Source organism: Dendrobates tinctorius, unplaced genomic scaffold, assembly GCF_039654945.1.
Source record: "Dendrobates tinctorius isolate UK_male_01 unplaced genomic scaffold, ASM3965494v1 ptg000370l, whole genome shotgun sequence".
NCBI lineage: Eukaryota > Metazoa > Chordata > Amphibia > Anura > Dendrobatidae > Dendrobates > Dendrobates tinctorius.
The window spans coordinates 5,639,433-5,655,559 of NW_027362036.1; the positions used below are offsets into that span (position 1 = coordinate 5,639,433).

Consider the following 16,127-nt stretch of genomic DNA (forward strand, 5'->3'; position numbering starts at 1 on the left):
ACGATGGTCACGTTTAAATTTTTGGGTAATATCTCATGTTTTCATCTCTTGACCAAGGCATTGCACTATTTGATGCTTTTCAGCAGCAGAAAGATCCTTTTTCTTTCCTAAATTCCTTGAAACCTGTGCCCTGATTAATAATGTGGAACATCATTCTTAAGTAGTTTTCCTTTAATTGGGCTCACCTGGTAAACTAATTATCACAGGCATTTGAGATTGGATCACTGAAATCAAAGCCCTGATACACAATACCATCTATGAGTTTATTTGAAAAACAAAAAATTACATCTTTATGACACTTAAATCCAATTTGCATAATAATTTGGAACAGTGTATGTTTAAAGGGCCCTCCACTTCCTCCAAAAAATCTCCTCAATGACATCGGGCTGGAGGTAGGGGGAAGGCTTTCTCTCTTCCTTTCCGCCTGGGCAAATGTCTCCCCCAGTACATGGGTCCTAAACATAATAAAGGACTGTTTAAAAATAAAATTCACCCGTCCGCCCAGGAATACCTTCATAATGACACCCAGGAGGAAAGCCGAAGAGCAACACCTGGCCCTGGAGACGGAAGTCTTGGGACTAGTGAAAAAACAAGTCCTTCAGGAAGTCCCAGTGCAAGAAGGAAGGGGGTTCTACTCCCCCCTCTTCTTAATACAAAAACCAGATGGCACTTGGATAACCATTGTCAATCTGAGGAGACTCAGGGGGTAGACAATCGCTCCTTCAAAATGGAGTCAATCAACATGGCCACAAAGATCCTGTTCCAGCATTGCCTCATGGCAGTGATTAGACTTAAAAGATGCCTACTATCACATCCCAATTCATCGAGAGTATCAAAAATATTTGAGAGTAGCGCTCTATGTCCAGGGGCAGGTGAAACACTACCAATACGCAGCCCTTCCGTTTGGCCTGTCTACAGCCCCCAGAGTTTTCACCAAAGTGATGGCTGAAGTAATGTCTTTTCTTCGTTCCAGGGACATAGTGATCGTCCCATACCTAGACTACTTTCTTGTAATTGGGAGGTCGGAGTCCCACTGCGCACATCACATCAAGTGAAGGAAGTGATAGCAATTCAAGTAGGACTAGGATGGATAGTAAACATCCCCAAGTCAAGGATAACCCCAGTAAAAGAGCAATCCTTCCTAGGGTTGATATTGGACTCCGAGCAACAATGCTGCCTCCTACCAGAGAGCAAAGTGACCAAGATAAGAGGCCTAGCGCGCACAGCAATACAAAGACCAAATATGACACTGAGGAACGCAATGTCCCTTTTACGCTCGTTGACATCATGCATACCCGCAGTAGCATGGGCGCAGTACCACCTAAGGCAACTACAGTGGGAAGTTCTGTCAGCACAGAAACAATTAAAAGGACATTTAGAAGGCAAACTATGTATCTCAGTGGCTGTAAGATTCTTTTCTACAGTCCACTAGAGCAGGGAATCTCTAACAGCTGGTGTCCCGTGGCAAAAACCAGTAGAGGACATTACAACAGACGTGAGTGCCACAGGATAGGGGCGCACACCTGAGATCCCACTCAATACAGGGGACCTGGTCCTCGCTAGAAAAGGATCACGGTTCAAATGTAAAAGAACTATGGGCAGTGGAAAAAGCCGTGAAATACTTCCTTCCTTTACTTCAGGGCCACCACACCCGAGTCATGACTGACAATCAGGCAGTAGTAGCCGACATCAATCACCAGGGGGAACAAGATCTCGGGGCCTCAAGCAAATATCGGATCTACTCTTCCAGCTAGCAGAACAACATCTGTTATCCATCACAGCACTGCACATAAAGGGGGTAGAAAATATACAGGTAGACTTCCTGAGTTGCAGGCACCTAAGACAAGGGGAATGGTCCCTAAACCCCCAAGTCTTCCAACAAATAGTTCAGGCCTGGGGCAAACCAGAAATAGACCTGTTCGCTACCGCACACAACCGGAAGGTCAGGAAGTTCTGCTCACTAAATCCAAGGGATTCTCTCCAGGGTTAGTCTCCACCCTGTTGAAAAGTAGGAAACCTATAACATCCCAAATCTACGGTAGAACGTGGAAAAAGTTCTTAGACTTCCTGGGGGAACCCTTGGGGGATGTAGCGCCAGTGTATCCTAGAATTCTTAGTCGGGGCTGCAACTGGGGTTAGCCACTAACACACTCAAAGTCCAAGTCTCAGCTTTGGGTGCCCTATATAACTGCAACTTGGCAGCCAATAGGTGGGTGTCCCGATTCATAAAGTCCTGTGGCAGGTCAAGGCCGGTCATTATCCCAAAGATACCACCCTGGGACCTCCACCTAGTCTTAGAAGCCTTAACCAAAGATCCCTTTGAACCACTGCTAGAGTTGTCACCAAAGCTACTTACACTTAACACTGTCTTACTGGTATCCTTAACATCAGCCCGAAGAGTGAGCGACCTACAAGCTCTATCTATATGTCCTCCATATACACAGATCTTGGATGACCGAGTGGTTCTAAGACCAGACCCGGCCTATCTCACCAAGGTAGTCTAAAAGTTTCATAGGACTCAGGAGATCTCCTTGCCATCTTTCTGTAACAATCCTAGAAACCCTGGGGAGCAAAAGTTCCGTACATTAGATGTAAGAAGAGCCATAGTACAATATGTCAGTAACTAGTCAGTGGAGGAAAGATCAGTCCCTTTTTGTAGCCTTTCAGGGTAGCAGAGAAGGGCACGGGTTAGCTAAGCGTACCATTGCCAGATGGATCAGGGAGGCCATTATGTTATCCTTCTCCGCAAGTGGCGCTCCGGTTCCAGAAGGCATCAAGGCTCACTCCATCAGAGCCGTGGCTACCTCCTGGGCAGAGAAGGCTGAGGTATCGATTGAGCAGATTTGTAAAGCCGCTACTTGGTCCTCACCTTCAACCTTTTTTAAGCACTACCGACTTGATCTATCTTCCTCTACTGACCTAACCTTTGGTAGAAGGGTGCTCCAAGCGGTGGTCCCTCCCTAAGGTGTCTTATTCTACAAAAGTCTCATGTGTGGTAGCCGGTTTTTCCAGAGCCCATGACGGCACCTGTATATTCCCCCCCCTTTCACTCCTTTGGTGTGCACTATAGTTTGGGTGCTTTTTTTTTTTTTTTTCTCGTTAGATATAATGTGGTGATAGTTTTACCATGTGTACTAACCCAGGGGGCCTCTCATGCTCTCTAAACCAACTGAAGCGAGGGAGAGGTACCGCCCCTTTTATCTTCAGCAGGGTTCCTGTCCTGACTGGGCGGATCCCCTCTCATGTGTGCCGTCATGGGCTCCGGAAAAACCGGCTACCGGTAAGTAACCTTGGTGTTTTTTAAAATTTTTATTACACTAATTCCTTTGCGATGCCCTCTGTCTCCTGTAAAAAAGGTGAAAATAATAAACAATATACATTACCTGTCCGGTGCTCAGTCACGTCCCACGGCGTAATCCATCTCGGGGGGGGGGGGGGTGTGTTAATACATTTACAGAAGGAGCGCTGCTAATACAGCCGCTCCTGACTGTAAACTGTAGAATGAATTGAAGCAGCCGAAACATGCTCAGTAACTAGCGGTGATGTCACCGCTCATCAGAGTCTGCGCTCGGCTTGCATTCATTCCCCAGTCGTTTACAGTTGGGAAAACACGATGACATGTGCACAGGCCCATTCATTTGAATGGGTCTGTGTCAGTGTCTCCGGTACGTGGAAAAACTGTCACTACACATACTGAGTGAAAGTGGCCTAAAAAAAAAACTCATTTAGGTGGCCTGAACTGGTCTTGGATTACAAAAATATCCATATTCTTTTTGTTGCTGCAGCGCCTATGCATATTAGACTATTGTGAACTTTAGTCTGATTTTGTAGTCTTGATTCTCTTTTGCCATTACGGGGTCAGATCTCTAGGTCATAAAGGGTCTTTACTATCTCTACAGCTTGATCACCCGAACTTGGTGGAAGGACTTGTTCTAATAAACATTGACCCGTGTGCAAAAGGCTGGATTGATTGGGCAGCTTCCAAGGTAAGATCATACATGCATACCCTGTGTTTTCCGTATAAATGTCTAGTGGAATGTTAACAAGCCTCATGTGCTTTATACCAACCACTGAAGATGGCCAGCCTTCTCTGGTTAGAATAAATTTGGATTTAACACTGCTCAGCAAAAAGGGTAAATTATCTGTACCAATATATATGCTGGACATGGTGAGGCTGATGACATGACTTCTTATCTTCTAGTTCTCTGGCTGGACCTCTAACATAGTGGACATTGTGCTGGCGCACCTGTTTGGCGATGTAAGTAGTGCTCAGTCTGCATCCTGCAGCTTTAGAAGGCTCGGATTGATGTATTGGTTTCAGTTACTGACCTGTTGGTACATGTGGATAATTGTGCTGAAGGTAGAAATCCTGTTTTTATAAGTTCTTGTTTTGTTTACACAGGAAGAACTGGAGTCAAATTTGGACTTGGTTCAGACCTACAGATTACATATTGCCCAGGATATAAATCAAGAAAACCTTCAACTCTTTGTCAATTCCTATAATGGGTAACTCAGTGATGTGTAATCAAAATATAGGTTATAATGACCTCTAATACATATTAAAACAGTTGTCACTAAGGAACCTTATTCCCTCATTGCTGTTAAAATGGTGATCGAGAGTAAATCTATAGTGCCCCCATGCCCCACCCCAGAGTCTGAAAATCCCCAGGGTCTCTGTTAAAAAAAAAAAAAAAAAAAACAGCCCTGATATGGCTGGTAGCAAACAGTTAATTGCAGTTATTCATAGAATAAGAGATCACATAAGTGTCAACTATTAAAAAAAAAGTCTCTTCTGACATGAGATCTTCTTGAAGAGAAATGATGTCCCAATCTCGCTCACATCAGTACCTTCGCCATCTCCTGATCGCTGTTAACATTTATCTTAACAAGTTTAATAAATGATGTTGATGTAAAGTAGACGTGTGGGACACGTTTGACTATTTTGTGACACCTAATTCTTATGTCCTTAAATCATGAAGTTAAGTTTGGATATTGTGAAAATATTGGACTCGCTAAGATTTGTTGAAGCATTCAGTTTCCTCATAAAATGATGCTGGGTCAGACTTAAAAAAATAATTTGACCCAGTCATTGAGGTCAACATTGGCTTGGTCACTAAGGGGTTAAGGATATAAAGATTGAAAAGCTTAAAAATTGCATTTTTATTTCCCACTCAAGTCATATTAAACAAATATGTACAACTTGGGATTAAAAGTCTCTGAATTACATGGAACTGCAGAAGCGTTCCAGAGGTATTGACGCATAGTGACAATGGTCAGAATTGTAATTTGGCCTGGTAATTAAGCCTTTAACTCCTTAGTAACAGAGCACATTTTCAGCGGTATGAGAGGGAAGAAATGTAAGTGCGTTCCAAGTCACAGTATGCATGATCATAAGTGTGCCTGCGATAATACCCCGTCCCTAAATGGGTTAAGGGCCCGTTACACATAGCGATATCGCTAGCAATATCGCTGTAACGTCACTGGTTTTTGTGACATTATAGCGATATTGCTAGCGATATCGCTATGTCTGATACTTACCTCTGACCGGCTCCCCCACTGGCTATCGCTGATCGCGCGAGAACGGCCTGGACCGTTTCTCGTCAGGTTCCTGTGGCTCCCAACGAGCGACGCGTGGACGCGGGCGGGAGGACGCCAGGATCGCCGCGTCTGACAGGTAAGTAGCGACCCCTGATCACTGCGATGTTGCTGGTGAGATCTGCCTGTGTGGCAGCTCACTAGCGACCACTTGGCAATGCACCAGCGATCCATATCGTTGTCGGGATCGCTGGTGCATCGCTAAGTGTAACGGTACCCTTAGTCTATTTGCTGGGCAGTGCAAGTATCCCCTGGAGACTGGTGGGTTCACCTGTGAATACACGCCATGAGTTAGGAACCTAATCTTTGGGGCTCTAGGATGCTGTGACAATCAAGGCTTATGTTGTGTGTCTCTGTCTTACCGCTGCTATGAATTTGTTCACTAAATGTCAGAGTTCTAATTACACAAATCACATCTTATTCCTGTACTAGTCGCAAAGATCTGGAAATTGAAAGACCAGCGCTTCCATGCGAATCTTCTGAAGGCACTCTCAAGTAAGTGGGTCAAAGAACTTGTCAACTTTGCTAAGGCCCTACTGTAATTCTGATTAAATTAATACCTTTGCAGAAATATGCATTGTTCTCTTACCAGCATTTGATGTTTTCTGCCAATTAGGTCTTGGTGTAGAGGCTGGACTGTAGATGGGTCTTCTTCCCCCTGTTTTTTTTTTTTTTATTCTTCCCAACCCACCCATAATGTATCTGTCTATTGAAGCATACATGGGTATTGTCCTGCATAATGTCATGCCTTATCAGTTATTCTTACTCTGGAGCAAGGATGTCCTACTCATATACACAGTAGGCCAAAACTAAAACTTTGGGACAAAGTCTCTGGCTAACCTTGATATTTGTAACAAGTGTGACAAGTGGGGATGGCAATATATAGGGGGATGGAAAGGGTGTGGTAACCCTCAAATGGAAAGATACAGAGAACTAGAAAACATCAAAGTGCATAAAAAGCACTCAATCAAAATGAGTCAAGATGATGGGGTGAACAAAAAGTAAGATGTCGATACATAGGCGCAGGCTAACAATGTACAAGAAACAAAATTAAAAAATGCATGACCAAATGAAGCAATAAAATCCTGGCATGGGTGCATCAGCTTGATGGCATATCTGTGCCCAGAATGTGGAGGAAATGGAGGGTAGGAACCAGGGAGCGTGCCAGACTGGAAACTTGGGACTTGCAGCATCAGTGGGGCATGCGCTGTCAATTGGTGGGACAGACCTAGTTGACATTTGGCGTCTCTTCGCAGGCCAAATATAATGAGCCTGCAGGCCAGATTTACAGTTTGAAATTTATGCTATGGAGTATTGTACCGTACAACCACACGTGTACTACAGTAGTGTACAGCTTTACGTTCATACACACTACTTCACTGATTGTGGATGTCTATCCCAAAACCTCCCATGCCATGAAGTATCCTGTTTTTTCTTTCCTAGGTGTCCTGCCTTGTTGGTGGTTGGCGATAACTCTCCTGCAGTCGATGTTGTGGCAAGTGTTGATTTCTTTTTATCACTGTTACTAGACATGGATATAGGCTGGCGATCTGTTGTGGGATCTGCTGAAAATCAGAAATTGAAGATCTTTCCTAGATCGGGGTTATTGGCAAATTGTAGAAAAATGTGTCAAATCTTCTGTGGATAACTTGTGCTTTTTTTTTTTTTTTTTTTTTGTGGAATTTGTAGGTAGAATGCAACTCAAGATTAGATCCAACAAGAACAACCCTACTAAAGGTGAGTTATTATACCCAGTCACAAGCTTTCAACAACTAGCATATTGTAGAAACCTTCTCAACTAATGAATAAACCAAATGAAAGTCCAGATAATAAAGACTAAAAATATTTTATTAATTACACAATAAAAGGGAAACCAGACATATAAGACATAATGCAATACCATAAAAAATCATGATGTAGAAAGGTAGTTACATAGAGAACACATAAGCCATAAGTAAATATAGTGATCATAAAAAAATTCCAACCGCATCATGGTGCATATAATGAACAGACAGAGTATAGAAACTCAAATAAAGTGCATAGGAAATGTAATAAGATCATAGATACCCGTGGTCAATGGCTAAATACGTCTCCAGCTCCCTCCAACGTACGTTTCGCCTACCGAGGCTTTCTCAAGGAGTCCTTGAGATGCGGTTGGAATTTTTTATGATCACTATATTTACTTATGGCTTATGTGTTCTCTATGTAAATACCTTCTTGCATCATGATTTTTTATGGTATTGCATTATGTCTTATATGTCTGGTTTCTCTTTTATTGTGTAATTAATAAAATATTTTTAGTCTTTATTATCTGGACGTTCATTTGGTTTATTCATTAGTTGAGAAGGTTTCTATTGTCTTTCATGAATATCCGTACATGTTATATTGGTTGTTGGCTTAACTAGCATATTGTACCAGAGCGGCAATATACTGTGACTAAAGACGCAGCCTGACAGATGGGCCCACAGTTCAGCATGTGGATGCCTCTGCTTTATATTGAGAAACCACTGATTATGGGGTCAGTTGGACAGTAGCAGTGCCAGTCAAATTGAGGCATTTCATTCAGTTTTTGTGATGGCTTCTGCATGTGAAAACGTTCATGCCAAATTCGACAGGTTGCATGCATCCACACTTGGTGGCAGCCTATGTAGTGTGCCAAGCACCCTTCTCTCCTGCCATATAAGATCCATACAGGGCATTACTTGTAAATGTTTGGCTAGATGACTTAATCACAGATGTGGGATTCTGGTTGCATTTTAATATTGGCTAATCAAAATGAAGCTGGGCTTGTCTACATACAGTGCTCTGCACTGAGCACTCTTATCTGTCAGGATCCCATATTTCTGAAGCTCTGTCTAATGGGCCAGCAGTGTCCCTTTGCTTGAAGATTGGACACCGTCTGAATGGAAACGAGATACAAGTGAAGTCTGCTTCACTACTGTCTGCCTAGGACCCAGCCAGAACTGAGGCCAAGGTGACTCTGCCTGTCTGGCCTACTCAATTACTCTATGCAAATGCAATTTTTCATGGGCTTGGATGAAAAATCAATGCAAGTGCTGATCAGAGCACTGTACAAACCTGAGCTAGGCTTTGGCTCTTCACTCCAGCTGGCTAAGTGCTGACTAAACATCAGTGTTTGCAAACCTCCCCACAATAATAGAGGCTTATTCACACAATGGAATAGCAGATCTATATTCCGGCTTGTTACAGCTACAGTTCCATGCCAGTCCAAACTACTGACGAGTCTGACTGTAGCTCTGCGCCGTCAAGTTGTTGCTCAAGAACCAGAAAATGAGTGGTCCAAAAACTTTTTTCTCCCTCATAACTATAGCATCTAGAGCAACATAAATGGCCCTGTATAATGGGAAACTGCAGACTGTCATGCTCCTGTCACAAGCGGCACACTGCTGACATTGAAGCATATGGAGATAAAGATTAAAAAAAAAATCAAATGGCTCTTGGGTGCAAACTCCACCTCACTGGCAATCCCTAGATGCAATGTGAAGTTTGTGTTGCCTGATATAGGCTATAGCCAAAGATGGACCATGAATGTGTGATCAGTTAATCTCTGCATCCTAACAGAGCCGCCACTGAGCAATGCTGTTGGGTATCGTAGCACAAGTATATTGTACTGTTTGTAGGGTCTCTGGGATGCCCCCTCCACTAACCCTATATAGCCTGTCATAAGGATGACCTGACAGTGTAAATTCCCAAACCTATTTCACTCACCCTATAGCTCTGAACAAAATGGCATTGTTGTCCCTTCCTAAAATGTTAATTTCTTACTTTTTGCTTATAGATGTCAGATTGCGGAGGATTACCACAAGCGGTGCAGGTTGGTGGCTTTCTTTTGTGATTTGACTGTCGATTGGTTTACTTTCTGACCTGCAGTCACTAACTGCTGATAAGCTGTATGTAAGCTGATTGTAAACATGAGTAGTAAAAACGTTCATTCATTGTGACATAATTTGTCAGGTGATTGGCAGTCAGTATACACTGGCTGATTTATCTGAGACCTGTAAATGCATGCTCAAAATTTTGATCATCCATGCTCCTAGATTACAACTACTGTTACTTCTAGTTGGCTCCTGATGTGTAAATGGGTCTGTGTGTACTGATAAAGAACATTCCATTTTCCAATCATGCATAGAATATTGCTGGTGCTCAAGTGACTGTTGGGCAAAACTTACACTTTTTTTTTTTCTGGCTGTACACCAGCAATCCCCTCATATTTTTGGGTGTGTAACAGCCACAAAACCTTTCGGGGCTGCTACTTAATTATGTCACTCGACCAGCCGCAATACTCTGTGCATAACTGAGCACCCTATGCAAACTCGAGTAATGAGCTCTTGCGTTCAACACTAATGACGACCTAGTCAATAGGACGCCCTAATGTTTTCAAATTCTATGTAGTACCCTAGGTTCAAAATCCTCACTCTACCCCTGTATTAAATCATTCAGGGGTGTAGTTTTCACCCTTGTGGAGGGTCTGTGTTTTGGCACCATAGAGGCTTTGCAAATGCAACATGGTGCCCACCATCTTTCAGCCAAATTTGTGTTAAATTCAAATATTGCGCCGAGCCCTCTCATTAGTCCAAACAGAACTTCTTGACTGAGGGAGGCGATGGCCCACATGTAGAGTGGGTAACCAACTGTGGATTCTACTTGTTTGTATTACTACTTGCAAATCTTACACATTTGGGGCTAAAGAGATTTTAGAAGGAACCTCCCCCCCCCCCCCCCCCCCGTCTCCCATGACGGCACACATGAGAGAGGGGATCCAGCCAGCCAGGACAGGAACCCTACTGAAGATAAAAGGGCAGTACCTCTCCCTCGCTTCGGTTGCGTTTCCTGTCCTGACAGGGACCTGCATGCTGAAGACGGCGTCACATGTACCTGCCCCTCTCCCGTGCCGGCGTGGAAGAGCAGGCGGGGTTCTGGGCGCTGTGCGTCGGGAGGGGGAAGCGCCGTCCGCGGGTCCCCTGGGGGCTCAGCGTCCGAGCGGGCGTAGATGCAGCACGGCCTGGGGCTCTGCCGTGGCTACCGTGCCTCCCTCCCCCCTCTGCCGCATCTATCCAGTCCAGAAGGGGTGGCCGCTTCCTGGTCGCGCCCCTCTGACGTCACATGCTGGGAAAGGGACGTGATGTTGTGAGGCGGCGCCGGAATCCAAGATGGCGGCGCCCATTGGAAAAACGCCAGCCGGCAAAAGATCGTGGCGGGGGGAGGGGCTGTGGGGGTAACCAGAGGAGGCTGAGAGTGCAGTGGATCCCCGTTATAAGGGGGATGACCACAGAAGACGCTCATGCCCAAAACTTCACAATGGAAGTGGGGCAAGAAGAGCAGCAGTGACGGCGGCAGCAGCAGCAAGAGCTCTTGCCAGATGGCAGGCCGAGCCGCCAGCATACCAGGAGCAGCTGCTCAAGTGGTGGGAGCGGCAGTGTACTAACTCGGGGGCGCCAGAAGAAACGTCACAAGTGCATCAGAGGAGTCTCCGAGATCGGTACCCTTGATTGACAGCGGTGGTGAGTGATCTACTTGAACATCACCCTTATGGTAACGGGGTTCCATTTTTCTGTTTGATCACTAGGGGTCGAGGAAGTCTAGTGGCAAAACAAAGAATAGAGACTGTGCCCTATGCAGACACTGCTGGCAGATCAGTGGCAGAAAGATCTCTGCGCTGACTGTATAAACTAAACAAAACCATAGAGGATGAAACCCCTGATTTGGTGACTAGCCTTTGGGCTATAATACAAGAGGAGGTGAGAGGCTCCCTAAAGGCAGCCCTTAAAAAGGATAAAATAAGCCGTAGAAGGGATTCTGATTCAGAGGCCTCGCTAGTGCAGAAAGGTTGGGAAAGACCCCTGCCCCCCTCTTCCTCTACTCAGTCCTCAGAATCCTCCTCAGACAGCGATATAGGGGGCCGTCCGTGTTTCCCAACAGAGGACGTGGAAAAGCTGGTCAAAGCTGTCAGGTCTACAATGGGCCTTTAGGTGGAAAAGACCCCTAAATCATTGGAGGATGTTGGGTTTGGAGGAAAGGAAAAAAACGAACCTTCCCTGTAAACGATAAGATAAAGGCCTTAATTGATGGAATGGAAAAAACCTGAAATGTCAGGTGGCTTACCTTCTACATCAAAAAGGAGGTACCCATTTAAGCAAAAAGATTCAGAAACCTGGGAAAAAGTCCCAAAAATTGATGGTGCTGTAGCTAAATCCGCAAAGGTATCTCTACCATTAGAGGACTCTGGCGTACTGAAAGACCCACTTGATGAAAAAGCAGATGGTTTCCTGAAGCATATCTGGGAAGCTTCGGCAGTTGGATTAAAACCAGCGATAGCTGGTAGTTGTACCACTCGTGCCCTCATGGTCTGGCTGCAACAAATAGAGGACCAGATCAAAGAGAGTTCCTAGGGATGAAATACTGTCAAATCTGACACTGGTACATTGAGCAGTGGCTTTCCTAGCGGATACCTCAGCAGATTTCGTGAGATTAACAGCTAGAGCGGCAAGCCTGTCATATGCGACAAGACTAGCCCTGTGGTTTAAGGGGTGTCCAGGGGATTTGCCATCAAAACATAGATTATGTTCCATTCCCTGTGATGGCCAATTCCTCTTCGGGGAAAAAACTAGAGGAAATTTCGGAACATGCGGGGGATAGGAAGAAAGGCTTTCTTCGATTTCCAGGAGAACCCAAAAAGCAGCCCTTTCAGAGGAGGAGGTTTAACAGGGGTCGTCCCCCAGGAGATAGGAAAAATTGGGACTTTAAACATATAGCCTGATCCTCTCCTTTCTTTAAAGGGCCCTCTACTTCCTCCAAAAAATCTCCCCAATGACATCAGGTCGGAGGTAGGGGGAAGGCTTTCTCTCTTCCTTTCCGCCTGGGCAAATGTCTCCCCCAGTACATGGGTCCTAAACATAATCAAGGACGGTTTAAAAATAAAATTCACCCGTCCTCCCAGGCATACCTTTATAATAACACCCCGAAGGAGAGCCCAAGAGCAACAGCTGGCCCTGGAGATGGAAGTCTTGGGACTAGTGCAAAAACAAGTCCTGTAAGAAGAAGGAAGGGGGTTTTACTCTCCTCTCTTTTTAATACAAAAACCAGATGGCTCTTAGAGAACCATAGTCAACCTGAGGAGACTCAGGAATATAATGCTGTCTGCAGAACCTGCAGGGCACAAATCAGATTAGCTAAAGCTGAAAATGAACTGAGGCTTGCAAGAGATGTCAAAAGCAATAATAAAGGATTTTGGGGATATGTCAAAAGTAAAAGAAAAGTCAAAGATGCTATAGGATTTTTACAGGATGAAAATGATGAAATGGTAAGACAGGATGTTGAGAAGGCTGAACTTTTAAATTCCTATTTTGCATCTGTTTTCTCTCAGAAAGGAAATGCAACATCAACTGTTATTCACTGTCCTATTAAGGGAATAGAAGAATCCAGGATATCTATAAACAGAAAGATAGTGAGGAAACACTTAGCTAACCTAAATGAATTCAAGTCTCCAGGTCCAGATGAATTACACCCCAGAGTACTGAAGGAGATAGCAGAAGAAATTTTTGAACCCCTCTCCATAATCTTTGAAAATTCTTGGAGAACAGGAGAAGTGCCAGAAGACTGGAGAAGAGCAAATGTTGTTCCCATCTTCAAAAAGGGGAAGAAGGTGGACCCAGGCAACTATAGGCCGGTGAGTCTGACTTCTATACCAGGAAAGATCTTTGAACAAATTATTAAACAACATGTATGTCAATACCTGGATAAGAATGAAGTGATTAAACAGAGTCAGCATGGGTTTCTAACTAATAAGTCATGTCAGACTAACTTAATTTCCTTCTATGACGGTATCACTGATTGGGTGGATCAAGGAAATGCTGTAGATATAGTATATCTTGACTTCAGCAAAGCATTTGACAAAGTCTCTCATACAATCCTTATTGAAAAAATGACTAAGTATGGAATGGACAAGGCAACTGTTAGGTGGATTCATAACTGGCTTAGTGATCGGACCCAAAGAGTGGTCGTAAATGGCTGCACATCCAGTTGGAAGAATGTCTCAAGTGGGGTACCACAGGGCTCTGTCCTGGGCCCTGTATTGTTCAACATCTTTATCAACGATTTAGATGAAGGAATTGAGGGTAAACTGATTAAATTTGCTGATGACACAAAGCTAGGAGGGATAGCTAATACTAGAGAAGAGAGAGAGAGAGGATTCAAAAAGATTTAAATAAACTGGAGAAGTGGGCAGCAACTAACAGACTGGTTTTTAACAGGGAGAAATGCAAAGTGCTACATCTGGGCAATAAAAATGAAAAAAGCATATATAGAATGGGAGGAATAGGGCTAAGTGACAGCACATGTGAAAAAGACTTGGGTATACTAATAGATCACAGACTGAATATGAGTCAACAGTGTGATGCAGCAGCAAAAAAGGCAAATGCAATTCTAGGATGTATTAACAGAAGCATACAGTCTAGATCACGTGAAGTCATTATTTCCCTCTACTCCTCTTTGGTCAGACCTCATCTGGAATATTGTGTCCAGTTTTGGGCACCACATTTTAAAAAAGACATCAACAAACTGGAGCAAGTTCAGAAAAGAGCGACCAGAATGGTGACCGGTCTGCAAACCCTGTCTTATGAGGAAAGGTTGCAGGATTTGGGAATGTTTAGTTTGCAAAAGAGAAGACTGAGAGGAGACTTAATAGCTGTCTACAAATATCTAAAGGGCTGTCACATTGTAGAAGGATCAACTTTATTCTCATTTGCACAAGGAAAGACTAGAAGCAATGGGATGAAACTGAATGGGAAGAGACACAGATTAGATATTAGAAAAAACTTTTTGACAGTTAGAGTGATCAATGAGTGGAACAGGCTGCCACGAGAAGTGGTGAGTTCTCCTTCAATGGAAGTCTTCAAACAGAGGCTGGACAGACATCTGACTGGGATGATTTAGCGAATCCTGCTTTGAGCAGGGGGTTGGACCAGATGGCCCAGGAGGTCCCTTCCAACTCTACGATTCTATGATTCTATGATTCTTAAGACTCAGTGGGTAGACAATTGCTCCTTCAAAATGGAGTCCATCAATACGGCCACAAAAATCCTGTTCAAGCACTGCCTCACGGCAGTGAGACTTAAAGGATGCCTACTATCATATCCCAATCCATCGGGAGTATCAAAAATACTTGAGAGTAGCGCTCTGTCCAAGGTCAGATAAAACACTACCAATACGCAGCCCTTCCGTTCGGCCTGTCTACAGCCCCCAGAGTTTTCACCAAAGTGATGGCCGAAGTAATGTCATTTCTTCATTCCCGGGACATGGTGATCGTCCCATACCTGGACAACTTTCTTGTCGTAGAGAGGTCAGAGACCCACTGCACACACCAAGTGAAGGAAGTGATATCAATTTCTAAGACTAGGATGGAGAGTAAACAACCCCAAGTCAAGATTAACACCAGTAAAGTGCAATCCTTCCTAGGGTTAATACTGGACTCCGAGCGACAATGCTGCGTCCTGTCAGAGAACAAAGTGACCAAGATAAGAGGCCTAGCTCGCACAGCAATACAAAGGCCAGCTATGACACTGAGGAATGCAATGTCCCTTTTAGGCTCGTTGACATCATGCGTACCCGCGGTAGCGTGGACACAGTACCACTTAAGACAACTACAGTGGGAAGTTCTGTCAGCGCAAAAACAATTGAAAGGGCATTTAGAGGGCGAACTATGTCTCTCCAAGGCTGTAAGATTCCCTCTGGTGGACTGTAGAAAAGCATCTAATAGCTGGTGTCCCGTGGCAAAAACCAGTCGAGGACATCATTACAACCGACATGAGTGCCACAGGATGGGGAGCACACCTGAGATCCCACTCAATACAGGGAACCTGGTCCTCGCTAGAAAAGGATCACGGTTCAAATATAAAAGAACTATGGGCAGTAGAAAAAGCCGTGAAACCTTTTCTCCCCTTGCTTCGGGGCCGCAACACGAGTCATGACGGACAATCGGGCAGTGGTAGCCTACATCAACCACCGGGGGGAACAAGATCTCGGGGCCTCATGGAAATATCAGATCTACTTATCTATTTAGCAGAACAACATCTGTTATCCATCATGGCACTGCATATAAAGGGGGTAGAAAATACACAAGCAGACTTCCTGAGTCACAGGCACCTAAGACAGGTGGAATGGTCCCTAAACCCCCAAGTCTTCCAACAAAAATAGTTCAAGCCTGGGGCGAAATGGAAATAGACGTGTTCGCCACCGCATGCAACAGAAAGGTCAGGAAGTTCTGCTCACTGAATCCAAGAGAAAACCCCTTTGCAGTAGATGCCCTACAAATCATCCTGGCCTATGCATTCCCCCCGATAACAATGATCCCAGTAGTGGTCTGAAAAATGAGGGAGGATCTAGCGAGAATAATTCTTGTAGCTCCGTTTTGGCAGAGGAGGCCTTGGTTCTCCCTTCTGAGACTCATGTCAGTGACAGATCCATGGATCTTACCGGAGGGTCCAGACCTGCTTTCCCAGGGTCCAGTGGTCTAC

At 44.5% G+C, this 16,127-nt stretch overlaps 1 protein-coding gene across 2 annotated transcripts in view; it reads left to right on the forward strand.

Moving 5' to 3' along the window:
- NDRG3 (NDRG family member 3) overlaps positions 1-16,127 on the forward strand; it is a 113,116-nt gene that overhangs the window by 79,131 nt on the left and 17,858 nt on the right. For both annotated transcript variants that reach the window (XM_073562909.1, XM_073562910.1), the window contains exons 8-14: positions 3,900-3,986; positions 4,202-4,258; positions 4,403-4,506; positions 6,028-6,090; positions 7,039-7,094; positions 7,289-7,332; positions 9,395-9,430. In XM_073562909.1, the coding sequence (XP_073419010.1) occupies positions 3,900-3,986; positions 4,202-4,258; positions 4,403-4,506; positions 6,028-6,090; positions 7,039-7,094; positions 7,289-7,332; positions 9,395-9,430 (447 nt within the window). The remainder of the gene's footprint in view (positions 1-3,899; positions 3,987-4,201; positions 4,259-4,402; positions 4,507-6,027; positions 6,091-7,038; positions 7,095-7,288; positions 7,333-9,394; positions 9,431-16,127) is intronic.